General features: G+C 33.0%; 2 protein-coding genes across 7 annotated transcripts in view; one reads left to right on the top strand and one right to left on the bottom strand.

Annotated features, from left to right (window-relative positions):
* The window catches only part of LOC149151819 (retinoblastoma-related protein-like), a 33,714-nt gene extending 20,722 nt beyond the window's left edge, over window positions 1-12,992 (bottom strand). For 3 of the 6 annotated variants that reach the window (XM_089438133.1, XM_089438132.1, XM_089438129.1), the window contains exons 1-17: window positions 12,762-12,991; window positions 11,543-11,846; window positions 11,136-11,252; window positions 10,697-10,842; window positions 10,488-10,584; window positions 10,360-10,406; window positions 9,959-10,160; window positions 9,758-9,824; window positions 9,476-9,655; window positions 9,113-9,306; window positions 7,770-8,643; window positions 6,512-6,707; window positions 6,319-6,391; window positions 5,958-6,134; window positions 5,707-5,826; window positions 5,426-5,570; window positions 5,195-5,307 (exon numbers count right to left, since the gene is read on the bottom strand). In XM_089438133.1, coding sequence (XP_089294259.1) covers window positions 5,195-5,307; window positions 5,426-5,570; window positions 5,707-5,826; window positions 5,958-6,134; window positions 6,319-6,391; window positions 6,512-6,707; window positions 7,770-8,643; window positions 9,113-9,306; window positions 9,476-9,655; window positions 9,758-9,824; window positions 9,959-10,160; window positions 10,360-10,406; window positions 10,488-10,584; window positions 10,697-10,842; window positions 11,136-11,252; window positions 11,543-11,626 — 2,832 coding nt within the window. In that variant the 5' untranslated portion in view covers window positions 11,627-11,846; window positions 12,762-12,991. Of the gene's footprint in view, window positions 1-5,194; window positions 5,308-5,425; window positions 5,571-5,706; window positions 5,827-5,957; window positions 6,135-6,318; window positions 6,392-6,511; window positions 6,708-7,769; window positions 8,644-9,112; window positions 9,307-9,475; window positions 9,656-9,757; window positions 9,825-9,958; window positions 10,161-10,359; window positions 10,407-10,487; window positions 10,585-10,696; window positions 10,843-11,135; window positions 11,253-11,542; window positions 11,847-12,761 lie in introns of all 6 variants that reach the window. The other 3 variants (XM_089438134.1, XM_089438130.1, XM_089438131.1) reach the window with 3 other exon arrangements.
* A 4,941-nt stretch (window positions 12,993-17,933) lies between these two features.
* LOC149151820 (uncharacterized) lies at window positions 17,934-19,043 on the top strand. Its single transcript, XM_089443284.1, has one exon. It carries the CDS (start codon window positions 17,934-17,936, stop codon window positions 19,041-19,043), a length of 1,110 nt encoding a protein of 369 aa, XP_089299410.1.
* Window positions 19,044-19,342: the final 299 nt, after the last annotated feature.

A 19,342-nucleotide genomic window follows, 5' to 3' on the forward strand; every position in this document is an offset into this window, starting at 1 on the left:
TGTGTGCCAATGTACAACTCGTATTAAATGGAAATGTATAATTCACCATTTTCCTATCTAATTGCATCCTCAAGGGACTAAAAATACTTTCATGGGATTCTAACTAATGTATTGTATTGTGTGTTTAATGGAAACTAATGGTAGACCACAACATGGGTACAACTCCAACGGGTGGGGATGGGATCCTTTTATAATGCACATCAATTTACTACTAGTGTTAAATTGGCAACGAGTAATTCATTATGCATTATTCTCCAATTTTCCCCCTTGGAAACTAACAAGTACTAGCTTGAGATCGTTGAAAAGGAACTATGGCTTATGTATTGAATTAGGTGTGGTTAATGAACCATAAAATACAACTTGACCACCAGCACAAGCCTATGGATCTTAACAAGCATCATGGACCATAATTTGGCAACGATAATAGTAACTTGGCTTGACCTTGAAACCTTAAATGAACTAATATCCTAAGTGATGCTTGTTGTTGTTGAGAAATCAATGCTAGTAGGATTTAGGGTTTGATTCCTCTTTCTTGATAATTAATTGTGAATTATGTTGGCTTTCTTCACTTTTAATTAGTTTATCTTTCATCAAGCAATTACCAAATTATATGTGTATGAAGATCACAAGAACAAGAGACATAAGATGTAGGCACTCAGCGAGGGCAAAACCCCTGTAAGGGGAAAACCCAATCAAGAACTCTTCCTTCAGTAGATTCAAATCAAGATGCGACATTTCCAAACTTCTTAGACTTAGACAAAAACCTCCTCCAACCACCGAGTCAGCCCTTCCCTACAACAAATGATCTTGACAAAATGCTCCAAGTGACAACTTCCTAGTAGCAACTTCAGTCCAGAATTTCGGTCGCCCAACAGCATAACTTCAACCCCCAGCTTCAAAATTTCAGACTTGCAGTAGACACAAATTTTCAGCCCCAGCAACTACCCAGAAAACTTTGCACATGTGAGAGAAAGATGGCCCAAAACTCGTTTTAGATTTTCCTAGCAAACCTCATTCTCTTCCAGCGACTTTGCATTCTTTTTCTGCCTCTCTTGCTTGAAGATCAAACTTGTTGAGTTTATGTGACAAATAGGTCGAATTGCCTCTCCTTATATAGCCTTTCTATTGGGTCAAATTGCCCTCATGAAGGAAGACTTCTTGGGGACAGGGCCAACTTGGTGTGAAGGTGACAAATTACCTTTTTGACTCAAAAATAATTCTTACATGATACAAAAGCCCAAGAAGGGTCTAATAAAAATGACAATGACTCTAATGACTCGAGACAAAACCTAAAGCCTTCAATGGAGGCTTGGACCTAGAAAACATTGACCCAAGCATGAAACCCATACTTTAATAAGTCATTTTCTTTAATAATAAATTTTCTTTTTAACAAGTACAATTATGAAGACCGAAGCTAGTTACATTCTTCAACAGTGCATGGTATGTCTATCAAAAATTGATTAAAGCATCAAAACAATGCATCAAAAAGACATATGTTGTTGTTATATTTTGTTTTACAATAAGAAGAATCAGTACAATATTCAATGCTTGTCAACCAAACAACATATTGTAATACTAAATGGAAATATCATAATAAGGTAAGAGTATAGAACATATTAATCTTGTAGTTATTCATTTTTCTCCATTAACTATGAGCATTAACATGTTCCAAGCTAATATTAGATAGAAAACCCTTTGGAAATACTCTATGTCTTGTCTTTGATAAGTACTCCTTCATTATCCACACATAATGAAGGAATCCATTAACTAATACTGCTCCTCCTACCATCTTCAACAAAGGAAAAGATGGTGCATGGATCTTTGCACTAGTGCAAGTTATTATGTTAATATAAAAGGTGAAGCAAACAACTTTCCAAATTTTTCACAATAGGAAACCTCAACATGTCAAAATGAAAGCCATTTTGTGCAAGGACAAGATGATGTAAAAGCTATTTTGCATGTCAAGCTTCTCCACATTGGACAACCCTAACACATCACAATGTAAGGGTTCAATTTCTTCACAAGTGATAAAACTTTTGCCCCATAATGTAATGGATTTCATCTGGTCATTCAACTAGATAAAATTCAAGGAACATAAGCTCAAAAGAATAAATGTCATCAAGGGCTTTATAGTTTGATTAAGAGACGATCACGATATTCCCCCCATGTGTAGTTACTTGTTTGGCGCTCTAATTAAGGTGGGGTTGTCATGGCCAACATAAGCTAGTTGGGCATGGGCATGATGAAGGTGAAAGATCACAGTCCCTAGTGGTGTTGGCTTTCCACTGATCGAGGCGTTGATTAGGCAACACTAAATTTAAAGAGCACTCAAGCTTAAAGAAAGTATTTGTCTTGTAAAATGCTCGAAGCATCTTGAGAAGACCCTTCAAAGTTTTCAATCAAAATAGATGATTATTCTCTTGATAATCAACTATCAATGTACAACAATCATTGTACAAATGCATAGTGACAATCTTCAAAACTTCTTGAAATACAATTGAATGATAGTTTTAGCACAACACATAATTGATATTTCCCAAACCTCGTAACATTATGGATAGATCAAAGTGAGTAGTGGGATAGAACAAAAGGCAGCATTAGAAGGAATCAAATGAAGACTAGAAACCATTTGTGTGGCAATCATGCTTATAACATTCTAGGAGATGCCAACAACATGGACATAAAGTTTAGCATTCTATGAACCATGACTCAAGATCATTAGACCACCAACAAAGCCTCAATTCACTAGTTATGTCCACAAAGCATTTGCCCAACCACTACATTTCCATTCTCATTGTACCCTATTGATCAAAACGGCATGTCAAAAGGGGATGGACAAAGTGCAAGTCTGGCAAAAGTGTTATGTGGTACAACCCGCAATTATGCAATGCAACACTCAATCTTGTGTCATGTTTCTATAAATAACTTGCAAAATAAAAAGATCTAAAAGGATTCATTATAATAACATTATTTAACTTCAAAATTGATTGATGCAAAGTTGACAAAAATTCAAAATCAGGAAAAACATGACAAATTAGATAAGCCAAAAGTTTGACTTAGACCAAGGAAAAGTCAACAAGTACAAAACTCTAGAGAAAAGAGACACAATTATAAAGACATACACTAGTTCAAAAACTTGAATCGATAAAAATGAAAAATAAAAATAATCAACAGGGAAAGTTTGACTCACAAATAATCATGAGTCAAACTTGGTCAACTTAAGCTGAAAACTCAATCAGCCACAAGTTCAACCTATGCTAAGGATATATTACCAAAAAAAAAAAAAACTCTTTTCCACTCTAAACTAAATCAAACTTGCAATTCAATGAGTTTAACTCGCAATTGTTATGGCTATAGATTCATGCATATAATTCAATCCTACTAGTGTTTGGTTTTTTAGTACCTTGAAAAGTGTCCAACAAACCACCATTAATTGTTGCAACAAGCAAGGAAATTTTGGGCACATGCAAAGAACATGCAACCAATGAAGTTTGACACAGCTTGCAAGACTTGGTTAGGTCGAGTACTAACGTCATGCTCCAACCCTAAACTTGCTACTCGCCAAGACTCACCAAACTCCACGAAACTATATTTAGTTTTTTTGTATTTACTGAGTCTTTCCCAAGTCACTGAGTCTTGTCAAGTCCCAAGCCAGTAGAGCCTTTATCAAGTCTGAGTATGACAACTTTGGATACAAGGGCAATAATTCCAACAAAGATTCCATATAAAAGTTTATATAGTAGCCTTGATGACAACAATATGCCCTCCTTCAACAGTTCTATAAAACAATAATGATGGAAGAGAGGCATTTATGGAGAGAGAAACAAGGGGCCCATCCTCAATTTAGTTCTAGTTTAGACGCTCTTTTAATCTTTTCTATTTAATAGTTCAGTTTCATTTATGACTTTGCTTGAGTCAATAGTCGCAGCACAAGTTAGAATGCTTTGCTTGTGGAAAGTTTCTGAATTTGGATTGGGCACAAATCTCTAGACTTCTAGTGGCTGCACCTTCCTAGGAATAGTTCTTTCATGCAGGTTGAGGGTGCTAATCCCAGAACCATGAATATAGAATTTAGATTTATTTTGATTAAGCTGCTGTTTTGCATGTTGCCAAATTCAATGTTCCTCCTTGTCTATAAAGGAGAAGACATGGCATAGTTTTTATTCATTCAATTTTTCAAAATAGGACGGAGAGGGTGAAGACTGAAGTTTAAAGCTTTCTGTTTATTTTCTGCTTTCAAGAGTAAAAAGCAGTATGTAATTTGAGTTTCAGAACTGTATACTTGTTGCTACATTCTTCAATTTGATGTGTTTCAGTACCTCGTAAAAATCAGATTGAAGTCTTGACCAAGATTTCAGTTTTCTGTTTGCCTAAGTACATCGGTTAGAAATCAGATAGGACTGTCATCATGCTCTGCAGAATTTTAACAACTTAATTTATATTAAATAATAGATGTGCCCCAGACTCATCATGATTAAGAATATTTTAATCCAATGGTGGTAGGAGAATTGTAAGTATGCACTCATATTTTCATTTGTGATCATTTTGAAAGAGCCTACTGCCAATTTACAATGAATTTATCTACAGTGCACTGATTTGTCTATTGTTTCAATTTTCGTTCTTATTTAATATTCTTTAATTTTTTACCCAACAATTGTAAGAGTGTTGTAACTATGCATTCATGCTGTCATTCATAACCATTTTGGGAGGGTCTACTTACGTTTTACAATCATTTTATCTACAGTGCACTGATTTATTTATTACTACTTTTGTATTTAATATTCTTTTCTGCTCCCATTAATTTAATTTGTTGATTGTTTACCATCTGTGCATAATCTGATTATCATCTGAAAGTTACGCTTATAAATGGGTATCCTAATTCCAAGATCCAAACATCAAATTTCATTATCCAACAACATCCAGACCATAGGTACAAATCAACACTCCTATCCATGATTGTAATCTCACTGATATGTGCCATGGTTGCAGCCTGTTTTTAAATAAAAATGCTAACATACCTTCACGTAGGACCATTGCATGAGTTATATTTATTTTTAATAATTTCATTAAGACAAGGATATGTTAAAATTAACTCTACTATAATATTGTCATCATCAGGAGCCTCATATGAGGATATAGAACAATAAACCCTACACAATACTGAAACATGATTTAGATATGACAGTGCAAGTACCTTAGAAGAGCGAAGCGGTGATACATATATATTATGCATTGTTGATATTTTCTTTGGAGACAAATCCGGAAGATTAACAAATGGAGATGGTCTAGGGGAGGCAGGAGTTGGACCTGGACAGCATATCAAACCCAATCATTCACAGTCAGGACTGGAACTATCATTTGCATTTTTACTAGTGAATGATGAGAAAATTGATGCTATTAATCAGAACATATAAATGAAGGGTACCATCATTTTGGTTGACATCTCCAGACTGGGATTCATTCTTTGATGCATCATCCCGATCACCGAGTTGCAACAGGAAGGTTTTGACACTATGTATAAATACATCATTATAGAATGTGATGATATCCACTGTCTTTGGCCCCACTTTCTGTGAAATACTCAGCATAAAATACAAAACAATATTCAGATTATCATAGATTTGAACCATTCCCATACAAATTAATATTAAATACAGAAGGCCAAATGTAGGAATTGATTCCTAAGGTAGAAAGACAGTAACATACCGCACAAAAGTTCTTTGTTGGCCCATCAATAAATATATTACGAAAAACTTGAGGTTTACATTGAGGTTGCTTCCTGTAGTTGACAATGATCTCCTTAAAAGTCAAATTCAAGCAGCAAACCTGCATAAGGAACTTGTTTGAGAAAAATGGACATCTGCTTTATGATAATAAGATTAAAAGTTAAAACAGACGAACCTACATGAAATTTGAATGGGTCACTGTTACAACACTAAATGCAATGTGAAACTGACCTTTGAAACACCATATAAGCTACAAAGTATTAGTTGGTCAATGTGCCTATTAAAAAACAGACTTGTTTCATGGTTTAAAATACGCTCAATAAGACGGTAAACTCGTCCCATAATATGATTAGGTAGCTGTAGTCTTTCACACAAATTTTTTATTCTGATAGCAGCTAGCTTCATAACCTGTTACAGAAAATATTTTGTGTTAAAATAAGTCAAAGAAATTAAAATCTAATTTTAGAGGTCCTTCCCTGCCAAATTAACCATGCACAGAAGGAAAGCCTACAAAGGCTTCTAAATTCAGATTAAATACAGACACCAAACAAAAAACTTCCTCATTAGCAAGCTGTCACAGAAACAGGCTTACCTTTTGGAGGAAGATATTGATTACTGTCTCTGCACACGTTTCACCTCCCTTTAGCGGACTGGGTCTATGGGGACTGTAAATGACACAAACAATAACAACAAATTACTTAATACAAAAATAGAATTAGTGGCTATTTGATAGGGTTCAAATTACACACTTATATCGCAATTCCAATTTATAATCAAAGCACTACCTTGCAAATGCCGATTGTAATGGAGGCTGCAACTTAGAATTGGGAGTAGAGAAAGCTGAAAAGGCAGAGGGACGTGACCTAGATGGGGAGACAAAACAGTTACGACTGCCAGAAATGGCCACTGCAGTGTCATTATAAGTTACAGGTAAAGAAGTAGCTTGCCTTGGGGGAGAAGAGGGCATGGCTATATCTTGATCTGCAAAGCAAGATATTAATAAAGTTAATCTCTAAAATAGATACTTTAGATAGCATAATGAAAGAAACATTTAACAATCGACAATTGTACACAGTTACTTGATATCTCATTCATTAGATTTATTATACTTGACAATTTATTACTATTTATTTGGAAGACTATATTAGATTATAGAATCAGATCATGGAATTTTTTATCAAGTTATAAACTGTTAAAAACACACACAAATGGAGAGAACCCTAAGTGATGTCTGCAGATTCAAATACCATGGATAAGGAATTTAGCAATTTTATTCATTTTAGAAAATTTCCCCTTTCTACTCCATTTTTTGTTTTATTTCAGTTCTGCTGCTGGGATTGGCCTCAAGCCATGCCCAGCAGCCAGAGTATCAAATTTGATCTTGCACCATCTACAGATAAGAATCAAGATCTTTCCAAATCCCAATATCTAGAGATGTATCAAATCTGGATTCAGCTGAACAGCCAAATCTATTGACCTTGCTAAACTGTCAAAAAGGATAGTGACGAAATCTCTAACTGAACAGTTCAAATGCCTTAAAATGAACTGTGAGATAGGAATAATAAATTCAAAGCACTTCAAACATACTAATTGAAAAATAAATCCATTTATCCTACAATGTATGCTCAAAGATTTTGGAATAGTAAAATGAACAGAAGCTTCTGACTTGTGATGTATTAAGCATAATATGAAAAAGAATATCGCTTGCTGGCAAAAAGCAACTTCACCATAACATGAAACCAGAAAAAGAAGGTTATAGCATACAGTTACCAAACCAAGATACAGAGCTGCACAAGCAATGAAACGAGCTTGCCAAAGATCACAGAAAAGAATAAGTTGCTAAGTCACTCAGTAGAAAATTGTGCTACATGTCAATCAGATATGTCTGTTCAGGATAACCTTATTTCAAGCACTGTTAATTTTATGCAAGGAAAAACAGTTTCCTTATACAAGACCATGTAGGCTTCTATAGTGTATAGTAGACCTAGCCAATTTAGTGCTCCCACAAAACAAAATATTATTGCCAAACATTTTAAGAATTACCTGAGGCAGTTTGGAACCTCTGAGCGGAAACAGCAATTTGAAACCCTCTGAGGGAAGGATTGTAAGGACTTGTGATCATATCCAACAATGGCATGGGATCAGCTAGTAGGCCCAAACGATTGATTTCAGCTGCAAGGCATGGCTTAGCAACAATCAATGAATTGTACATAGAGGAACCTTTTTCCCATGCCAGACTTTCGAGAAGGCGTTCCTCTAAAGCGTTGAGATGCCGCTTCAACTCCCTTGGCAGAGTTTCCTCGTGCCTCACAAAGCTCTCTATCACTTTACTAAAATCAAATGCTGTAATCCCCGTAACCTCCAGAACTGCAGGAAACATCATAGTAACTGTCTTGTGAGTTGCCAAAACCAACTCTGCTGAGCAAGCTAGCATGCACCTATGAAATCTATCATTGGCCAATAATGATGTCAAGTTTCTGCTTTGTAATCTGTGTGACTCTGCTCTGCACATAGCATCCAAAACTCTGTAATATAGTTTTAAGGCCTCCATCCTGCGCTGCACTGCCCAGATCCTATCCATCAGAACTGCACTATGTAAATTTCTGGCAACACAGAGGTCTTGCGATCCACTACTGGGGAAAATGGCTTCCAGGACTATATGTGCCCTGCTAATAAGATCATCAGTTACATCTCTGTCACAAGAAGCAAAAAACTGTTTAAGCTCTTTACAAGGTTCAGCTGGAAGTGGTGCTATGACAGTCCGAAGCCACTTCGCAGTAGTCATTGTTGTGCTCACTGGTGTAGGTGGCAGCATCTTGACATTTGAATATATTGTTCCTGAAGCTGATGGAGAGACTGGGGAAGATAATGGACTTGTTATTCTCTTCATTGGTGAGGAGATAGCCTCATACTTTCGCTGCACAATTCATATAAAACAAGACAACATCTATTTTCTTAGAAAACACATACAAAAAAGGAAAACACCTCAGATCTTAAGCATTCAACTAAACATGTGGCAATTCGACCAAGGAGAATGAGGAACTTTTAAGCATGCTGCATATTGCACATCTGCTTGGTAAGCATAAATTGTTTCATGTGTAGATGCATGGCTTGATGTTATCAATCCCTTTAAAGGGTACATAAAGGCTGTACTTATATGCTAGTCTGTATTATGTATCGTAGGGTACAACTTGGTGGAGTCATGTACAAGTTACTAAACAAGTATGTCATTGAAATGTCTATGTTTGGCTTTGTCAATTTGAAGCTTCTTGATTTGAAAATAACATGATACCAAAAAGAAAATCGGAAGAGATGTTTAACACTTTCTCCAATAAATGTTTTGACATTAAACAAACAATGGAGAACCATGCTGCCATGAAGCATACCTTTGCCCCCAATATATTGACAGAATCAACAGATGCACGGATAGAACCAAACAGACTATCCTCATCATTCACAAACATCCTCTCATCCAGTTCTCCTCTATCATGAATTGCGTCCATGTAGTTACTCTCTAAAATTCTTATGCTTGAATTCAGGGAGGTTTCCTCCATGAGGCCCTCAAAATAGCTAAAACCATCTGTAAAAGCCAAAGCAAACCCATTAGAACATCTTTAAATAACGATTTGATAGATTGACAAAACTGAAGCTTCCAAATTCATATTAAAATATAAAATTAATAAATGCAGTGAAGCTTCCAAATTCATATTAAAATATAAAATTAATAAATGCAGTGAAGCTTCATCCACCTGTGTCTATGTCTTCCAACTCTCTAGCTTGACATTCCGGGCCTGGAAATGGGTTTTTCTTCAGAATGTCTTTTATTAGAGTATTAACCTTTTCAATAGTCTTTGACAAATCATCATGTGAAGTATGATAGATGTTGCACAGCGAAGCTATAAGATCAATTCCTTTGCTGGATCTCCTGACTGAATATAGTACACATTAGTCCAAACATGTACAAAACAGAAGCTTGCAAAAGGCAAATTTGTCATGAAACTGAGCAAGAGGCAGTGGTCAGAAATGCATACCAAAGCGGGTTGAATCATTTAGAGAAAACTTTCTGAAGGTGACTGGAATGTGGATAATTAAAATGGCCTGCCATATATCCGATAGATATTCAAACATCAATCTAATGGATAAAAAGGCTTAAAATAACTCATATTCTAGTAGCATGAGTTAAAATTCTATGCAAAACAGGACATGTGCCAAGGACTTGCAACATAACTTACCATAATTGACACTAGACCATTTGCACAAGTAACCAGATCTTTAAACCGGCCAAAAACATGGATTCTGAGAGCCAAAAAAAGCATCCATCCAAATCGGAGATAACTTGAGAAAGGTTCATGGCAATTTGATACCCTTGACCAACTTTTACCTTGACAGCTTTCCCCTGATAAAAACAACTCCTTGTAAATCCGCTTGTAGTACCTGCAAACATGTTTTGATAGTCATGCCAGTGATGATTAGGCGGACACCTTTATAATTGGCTTCAACTTGAGAAATACAAGCAGAACAACCAATGTAAATAATTATCTTGTTATAAACTTGAAGCAGTCGCATTATAAGTTCAAATTTATACAAGTTTATAGCCGCTGCAAACTTAGCTAATGTATGGATGGAAACTTACTCGTATAATTCAGTCAAATGTGTAAAATTGGCCTGAGCTTCCTTTGCCTGTTAGAACATGTTCAGTGAGTCAAAGATTCATAACAGAAGTAACAAGAAACATGAAAATTAGGTTGCGTAAAGGTTAACCTGAAGTCTTTTCTCCCAATCACTGCCATAAAGTGTATTCAAAATATAACCTGCTTTGACCAAGAACTGTGGCATCTCTTTGAAGAAGTCCATGATACTACATATAGGGCAGTGAGATAAACTTATAAGAATAGATAAGATGAAATAATGAGAAAATATCTGAAGAAACATAGGTCAAATAAAAAAACATTTGCAAAAGAGGTCCATACTTTAAATTAGTCAATCGTACTATCTGTGAAAGTATAAAGCCTTCATCACTGTCATGATTTCCTTCGGCCGCCGCTGAGTTTACTCCATTCAGTCTCATTACAGTATAGAGAATAGATGCCATCCAATAACGTTCATTTTCTTCTGGCTGAGAGATCAAAAGCATGCAGTTGTCAAAAGCTTCAAATAAAATAAGAGGCGACGATCCACACAATGAACTTTTAAAAACAAGGGAAATAAACATATGGCTGGTAAATTTAAATTCTGGTGAAACTTGAGACAAGTCCATTTTTCAATTTCATTCTATGTGATTTTAGAAAATATGAAGTAATCTCACTTTTCCTGTTGAATTGACCTTCATCCCAAATCTTATCCACAATATGTTTTCATATATTTTACCAAAAGATGTATAATACTGTAAGAATCGGTATCAATGCATACACTTCCGGTGCCCAGAGCTCCAGCATTGGCCGAAAATAGGTGCTTGCTTTCTCCAAAAAGATGCAAAGCTTGCTTTAAGTTGTCTTCGTCCTTCAAAAGTCCGCTCTGTGTAAAATTCTATTTTTGATACCAATTTGAAATAAATTAGATAGAGCCCAAAACAAAGAGATTCAATGTTTGTCTATAAAAACATATAATTAACCAAACAAAGAAAGTATAAACCAAACGATAACCAACACAACCAAAAATATATATATATATTATGAGGGATGGCCTTCGTAACCATGTTCTTGTGGCTACAAGACTAAATCACAACAGCCAAGTTATAACTGTTAAGGAAAGGGGATATGATTGTTGGAGAACACCAGAAAACAGGAAAGGGGCGGGGCTGGGAATAGCTTACATACCTCACAGAAATTCATGAAACGAGCCTCCATTTTCTCTTCAGAATTCTGAGTGATGTTAACCTTTTCGGGTTTGTGAATGTCCATTTCCTACGGCCAAAATCTTGCTTTAAAGAGTCGCGTTTCAAATCAATCTTGATTCATCAAGTTTAAGATGCTCGTTGGATCCCTGCAGCGGTAATGCTGGTCAGTCGTAACTGGAATCCAAAGCAATTCGCAAGCAAGTAGACGGATTTAAAAGCTACGCTTTGACAGCCCTCCGAAGCCTGGTGGTTGTATAATTCCATAAAGAGCAGAAATTTCTTTCCTGTGAAACAGCATGTGGAAATTCCGAGTCACTAAAGTAAGAGATTCAAATTTTCAAAACGCATAAAATGGGCAGTGCATTTATTGCGAGTCGTGAGTCCCAAAACAACAGGTTGTAACCTTGGCAGGAGAGAAGTTTTTATCGTGTAGATTGCCGGGGGACCCGGATAGTCTTCAAAAAAACTGTCCAAAATGCGCTGACCGCGATCGACAGAGCATATACTATGCGATATTATCTATTTAAAACTACGATTTTGGCACAAATTACATCAAATAGCAAAAATTATATTTATTTTTGTGGAAAATCTAATCAAACTCTTTGAAATAGAGCAACGCAAGCTTCAAGTCCCAAGAACTAAACTATACAGTTTTGAAGCACCGGTTAACCACAAGGACTTCTAAAAGCACGAATATTTAGGTGAAAATCTGCATGGTTTGACCTACAATAAAATCTTTGTGAGAAAACAAAACATATGCAGTCAAATTTTCACGCGATTTAAAGATTTAAGGACCAAAAAGAAAAACAGAGAGAGACTTATTACAATCATCTGACAAGGTACTATGGATACTACGCTTCTTTCTCACAATGCTTTTCCAGATACTCGGTGCTATGGGGGGAAACAAACTGCACTGTAAATATTTTAATTCCCACCTGTTTGCTGAGGTTGCTCATCTTAATCTGAATAAAAGAAAATACTTAATTTCAATCTTTTCCTTAAAGCAAAGGATTGCCTTGGAAACAAAAGCTTTATCTTCAGATTCACTATTTCTTAGTTGTTTACAACCTACTGAGCATTTCAGGATTTTGCTTTATTTGAGCTAACAGATAGACACACGTCGAAGCTGGAAGCGAGCATGGACAACATTTAACTGCCTAGCTTTCAATTTAGTCAAGCAAAACGGCATGGATTCTTACTCCAATTATCTGAAATTTACATGAATCGAGAGCGTACGAGCTGCATAATCGCCTGGTACCGATGCGGTTTCAGTCGGCATGAATTCTAGGCTTAATTCAGTGTTTCGTAATGAAGACGAGAACACGAAAAACGGACGATCGATGAAGGGTTTGAAGATAATCTTCCCCTGCTCTTCTACTGGACTATACCTACTGTAAAGAGTTTTCCCTCGCCCGCCTTCACGAAACTTTCCCTATTGGCAAAAGGGGCGGGAAAACATGCATGGTCATACACATACCTGCCCCATGCACATACATCATGGCCATATATGGCGGTGTGCACGTGGCGTTTGCTCGTGCAAGTACCATGTACGTCCATCATCGTTAATTGTGTGAGGGTGATCGTTATCATTGCGAACGGTCTACAACTGACGGCGCCGTCAATGTAAACAGACGAGGAAACAAACAAACGGCAAAAGCGCTAAGCCCCGTGTTTTGGCCGGATCGCCGTCTATTGCGACAAGGTTTTAGGGGTCACCGACCGCCATATTTAGAACGGATTAATTGTCTGTATGAGCTTAATTTAGAAGGCTTATTTTTGGCATGGCGTTAAGGATGGAATATTACTCACAGAAAAGAGTGGATTATCAGAGTCTTTTACGGGGTAAAGAGAAAACAGTTAAAGGGATCAAAACTCAACTTGGACAGCCCTTTTTAAAGTCATAACTGGTTTTTGGGCATGGATTCGATGGGTGTCTGTTATTTTTCTATCGTATTCTGGTTTTTTTATTATTTAATTATATATTTTTTCCCTGGGATATTAGGTATATAATTTGTAAAATTTAAATATTTTATGGATTTTTAATGTGAATATATTTAAAAATTTAAGTACATATTTTAAATAATAAAATATCAAAATAGTCAAGTTTTATTAGCGGATTAAACTTAATTGGTTGGTTGTGCTTTGTGTTGTCAAAATATTCAGTCAGCTTAGGTCAGGGAGTATCTCCTAGTGATTTTGACAAATCAGATTAGATTCTCCTGGTCTCGCTCAAGCTTAATGATCACAAACAACTTGGCAAACAAAAAATAAAATCAAATAAAATATCAAAACAATCTAACTAGCCGTTAAGGAAAATATTAAAATAATAAAATTAGTCGTTAATAAAAAAAATCAAATAAAAAAATTAAATTAAATAAATAAATAATAAAAGAAGTGGAGTGAATGAATTGAACTAACCGAAAATTGGTGATAGAATTTTAATTCTCTTAGTAATTGTCATTTCTTATTCTATAAAATGTATTTTTAAATACTTAAGTAAATTCAGTGTTTAAAAAAATAAAAAAATAAAACTATTCAAATATTGCGAATTACAAAGTGAAATTTACAATTCTACAAATTTTCATCTTATCTCTCTGACGCATGGGCACATATTAAATAAATAATAATATTATAATCATATCACTAACATTTAATGCATTTTTTTTGGTCAAGTTGTCTGTGATCTTTTAGGTTTGACCTTGGCTTGAGAAAAGCGGGACCGGAGACCAGGGACATCTAATCTGTCAAAGTCACCTAGGGCCACCAACCCTAAACTCACTAGATTTTTTTAGCATGTCTTTTCCCCCTAGCAAAGCATAACATCGTCCCTGAGCCTTGCCAAGGAGGCCCATCCTCAATTGGTTGTGCTACTAAAACTTTACCAAATATGAAGTAATTTAATTAATACATATTTTGGGTTTTTAATCTAAATTTAATATTATATTTTTGGTCAATAATAGAGTTTTGGTCTTTTAAGTATTATTTAAGATGCATTTTTAAATATCCAAATAAATTTGACCTAGATAAATATATATATATAACTTTTAATATAAAAATATGGTATTTAATATAAAAATATGGTATTATATTAAATATATTATTAAACATTTAAATAAAATTAATCTCTAAAAAATTATAAAATATTCAAATTTTACAAATTATACCATGTAAATTTACAATTCTAAAAATTATTATAAAACAAAATATCTCACAACCCATATTATATATATATATATATATATATAATTTGAAAAAAATATGATAATAATAATGTTATAATCATATAACTAACATTTAATATATAAATATGGTATAATTAATTAATAAATATTTAATTTTTTTAATTGAAATTTGGTGATTTTATTAATTGTTGTGATTTTGAATTTTTGAATCATTTTCGTTAAAAATCATATTGGAAAAGTTTGATCTGCATGTTTCAAATCAACCTCTGTGGTTCATCATCGAGGAGATGAAAAAACAGATAATGACAACAGGTTAAATAGAAAGACAAATCATTCGAATGGCTATAATGAAACGGCTATAAAAAACGACTATATTTGTCTGAGTGAGGGAAAAAAAAGAATTAATTTAATCTTAATTTAAATATTAAATTAAATGTATATAAATAAATACTAATATTATTTTTAATTTAATCTTAATTTAAATATTAAGATTAAATTAAAAATAATATTAGTATTTATTTATATACATTTAATTTAATATTTGAAAAAATAATAAATTAAATGTGGTTGTGCCCGCCGTACAACCACATTAGATCTTAGTTTCACAATTTTTGTTACAAAACTAACCTTCCTAGCCTTTTACAATGTCAAAATTATAGTGAGCTCGGGAGGCTTCTCTCCAAGCTTTTTGAGCACAGAAATAAAATCTTAAATCAAAAAAAATAATTTGTTTCTTTAGGTCTGATAAACCAATGTTTGGTCTCAAGGGACGTTAACTATCATCATCATCATTAAATTAAATATATATAAATAAATACTAATATTATTTTTAATTAATCTTAAACTAATTAAATTAATTTTTTAGTTATAACTAAATTATATATATATATATATATATATATTCTTAATTTAAATATTAAATTAGATGTATATAAATAAATACTAATATTATTTTTAATTAATCTTAAACTAATTAAATTAATTTTTTAATTATAACTAAATTAATTATTTATATATATATATATAATTAATAAAATCTTATCATTATGATTTCTTATTATTTAAAACGTATTTTTAATACTTAAATAAATTCAATTTTAAAAAAATCATAATATTTTATATTCATTATATAATAATAATAATTAAAATCCACCATGGAAAGATGGACACAATCTATAAACAACATTATTACCGTTGTGACTAATTATTGAAAATATATTTTTAAATGCTTAAACCAATACCATTTTCATATTTTACAAATTATATTACTCAAATTTATAATTCTAAAAGTTCTCATAACACAAAATACCCTATAACAAACATATTCTCTATATATAATTCAAAAAATATAATAATTATAATATTCTCTATATATAATTCAAAAAATATAATAATTATAATTATAATTATATAACTGATATTTAATATATAAATATGATGTTTTTTTTGTTTTTTGTCATGTAATATTTGTTCTCATAACACAAAATACCCTAACAAACAACAAATATTACATGACAAAAAAACAAAAAAACACCATATTTATATATTAAATATCAGTATATAATTATAATTATTATTATTATATTTTTTGAATTATATATAGAGAATATGTTTGTTAGGGTATTTTGTGTTAGGAGAATTTTTAGAATTATATTAAATAAATTACACCATATTTATATATTAAATATCAGTTATATAATTATAATTATTATTATTATATTTTTTTAATTATATATCAATTATATAATTATAATTATTATTATTATATTTTTTGAATTATATATAAAGAATATGTTTGTTAGAGGGTATTTTGTGTTATGAGAACTTTTAGAATTATAAATTTGAGTCATGTAATTTGTAAAATATGAAAATGGTATTGGTTTAAGCATTTAAAAATATATTTTCAATAATTAAAAATCACAATGATAAAATAAGAAGTCACAACGGTAATAATGTTTTTTATAGATTGTGTCCATCTTTCCATGGTGGATTTTAATTATTATTATTGTATAATGAATATAAAATATTATGAATGTTTTTTTAAATTGAATTTATTTAAGTATTAAAAATACGTTTTAAATAATAAGAAATTATAATGCTAAGATTTTATTATATATATATATATATATATATATATATATATATAATTAATTTAGTTATAACTAAAAAAATTAATTTAATTAGTTTAAGATTAATTAAAAATAATATTAGTATTTATTTATATACATTTAATTTAATATTTAAATTAAGAATATATATATATATATATTAATATTAGTTATAACTAAAAAAATAATTTAATTAGTTTAAGATTAATTAAAAATAATATTAGTATTTATTTATATACATTTAATTTAATGATGATGATGATAGTTAACGTCTCCTGAGACTAAACATTGGTCTATCAGACCTAAAGAAACAAATTATTTTTTTTGATTTAAGATTTTATTTCTATGCTCAAAAATCTTGGAGAGAAGCCTCCCAAACTCACTATAATTTTGACATTGTAAAAGGCTAGGAAGGTCAGTGTTGTAACAAAGATTGTGAAACTAAGATCTAATGTGGTTGTACGCGGGGCACAACCACATTTAATTTAATATTTTTTCAAATATTAAATTAAATGTATATAAATAAATACTAATATTATTTTTAATTTAATCTTAATATTTAAATTAAGATTAAATTAAAAATAATATTAGTATTTATTTATATACATTTAATTTAATATTTAAATTTAGATTAAATTAATTCTTTTTTTTCCTCGCTCAGTCAAATATAGTCGTTTTTTTTATAGCCGTTTCATTATAGCCATTCGAATGATTTGTCTTTCTATTTAACCTGTTGTCATGATCTGATTCTTCATCTCCTCGATGATGAACCACAGAGGTTGGTTTGAAACATGCGGATCAAACTTTTCCAATATGATTTTTAACAAAAATGTTTCAAAAATTCAAAATCGCAACAATTAATAAAATCACCAAATTTCAATTAAAAAAATTAAATATTTATTAATTAATTATACCATATTTATAGATTAAATGTTAGTTATATGATTATAACATTATTATTATCATATAAATAGCGGACCAAGAGCAGACTGACCTATTCCATCAGGCTTGGAAGAACGCCGCTCAACTCAACCTTCCACAGAGATGGCACGATGATTGGAGTAAATACTGTGAGGCCCTGATGGAAACTCATGTCAGAATATCAGAGGGTCCGGATGAAATCATTTGGCACCTGGCGGATAGTGGGAGGTATACACCTAAAGAAGGATACGTTCACATCATATGGCAGAGAAAACCTGAAGTACTAGAACGATGGTGGCATAGCTTATGGAAGCTATCTGCTTCCCCTCGCTCAAAACTGTTCACTTGGTGCGTTCTCAGAAACAGAGTACCCACGGGTGAGCACCTCATGCGAAGAGCACACTTCGGACCGACGAGATGCGTTCTGTGCAAGAATGCCAGTGAATCCACAGAGCACCTCTTCCTGAACTGTAGCGTTGTTCTACAGATATGGAACAACTTAAAACAGGTTATGAAATTCTCGGGAGAATGGAGAGGAAACGACCTTATTAATGCATGGATTGAATGGGGGAACAGTCATAAAGGCTCCAAATTTGTAAACCTGCCCATTATCATAAATTGGTCCATTTGGAAAGCTAGGAACCATCTGATTTTCGAAGAGCAGGCCATTCAATGGCCACTTATTGAAGCCCGGATCATAAGTGCATATAACGAATTACCTGATCCTCCTCCTCCAAAATCCCGCAGACCATCCCCTCCCCCCTCCATTGACAGGGAAACTCCTTGGGCATACTTTGACGGGGCTGCAAATGCCCAAAGCAGCGGGGGTGGGTTCATATTGCATAAATCTGGAAATCACTCCTATCGCATCAAGGCCGGTTTGGGGGCCGGGACCAACAATTTCGCTGAACTTATATCTCTTCGACACCTGCTTCATTTTGCTCTAAGCCATCAATGTAACAGCATAAACATCTTCGGAGATTCACAGATCATTATAAATTGGTTCAACAGCATTACTACATGTCACATTCACTCACTCAATAACATACTTGATGAAGTGCTACAGTTCAAGACAGCTTTTAATCACATCTCCGTTTCTCATATCTACAGGGAACACAATCAGGATGCTGACAAACTTTCCAAGGAGGCCGCGCTGATGGAGAAAGGACATTGGGAGATAACAGAGATTTTGGACCAACAAGAACAAAAGTTTTACCACCGCCCATATATAGACCCACAATATCCTACTGTGGGTCTGCATGAGATCTAATCTCAAAACAGTAGAATGACAGCAGCAGTACACAGAACTGTGTTTTTTGTAAATTTTTGTAAACTGATGGATGCCATAAGGCATCAACTCTTTGAACTACACCGATCATACAGCAACATATTGCAACAGCAGATATATGTATTTATTTTTGTAAATGTACAGAGATACCAATGAACAATTGGCATATGCGGCATGCATCTACACATGTAACCTTTCATCTTTAATGAAAAGTTTACGGATTTTTCCAGTGGAAAAAAAAAAAAAAAAAAAAAAAAAAACATTATTATTATCATATTTTT

Source organism: Pinus tabuliformis, chromosome 9 (assembly GCF_031772625.1).
Source record: "Pinus tabuliformis cultivar Carrire ecotype Pingquan chromosome 9, CPIR1, whole genome shotgun sequence".
NCBI lineage: Eukaryota > Viridiplantae > Streptophyta > Pinopsida > Pinales > Pinaceae > Pinus > Pinus tabuliformis.

Coding starts and splice junctions, on each gene's coding strand:
- LOC149151820 (XM_089443284.1), top strand. CDS start 17,934: ATGGAAACTCATGTCAGAATATCAGAGGGTCCGGATGAAATCATTTGG.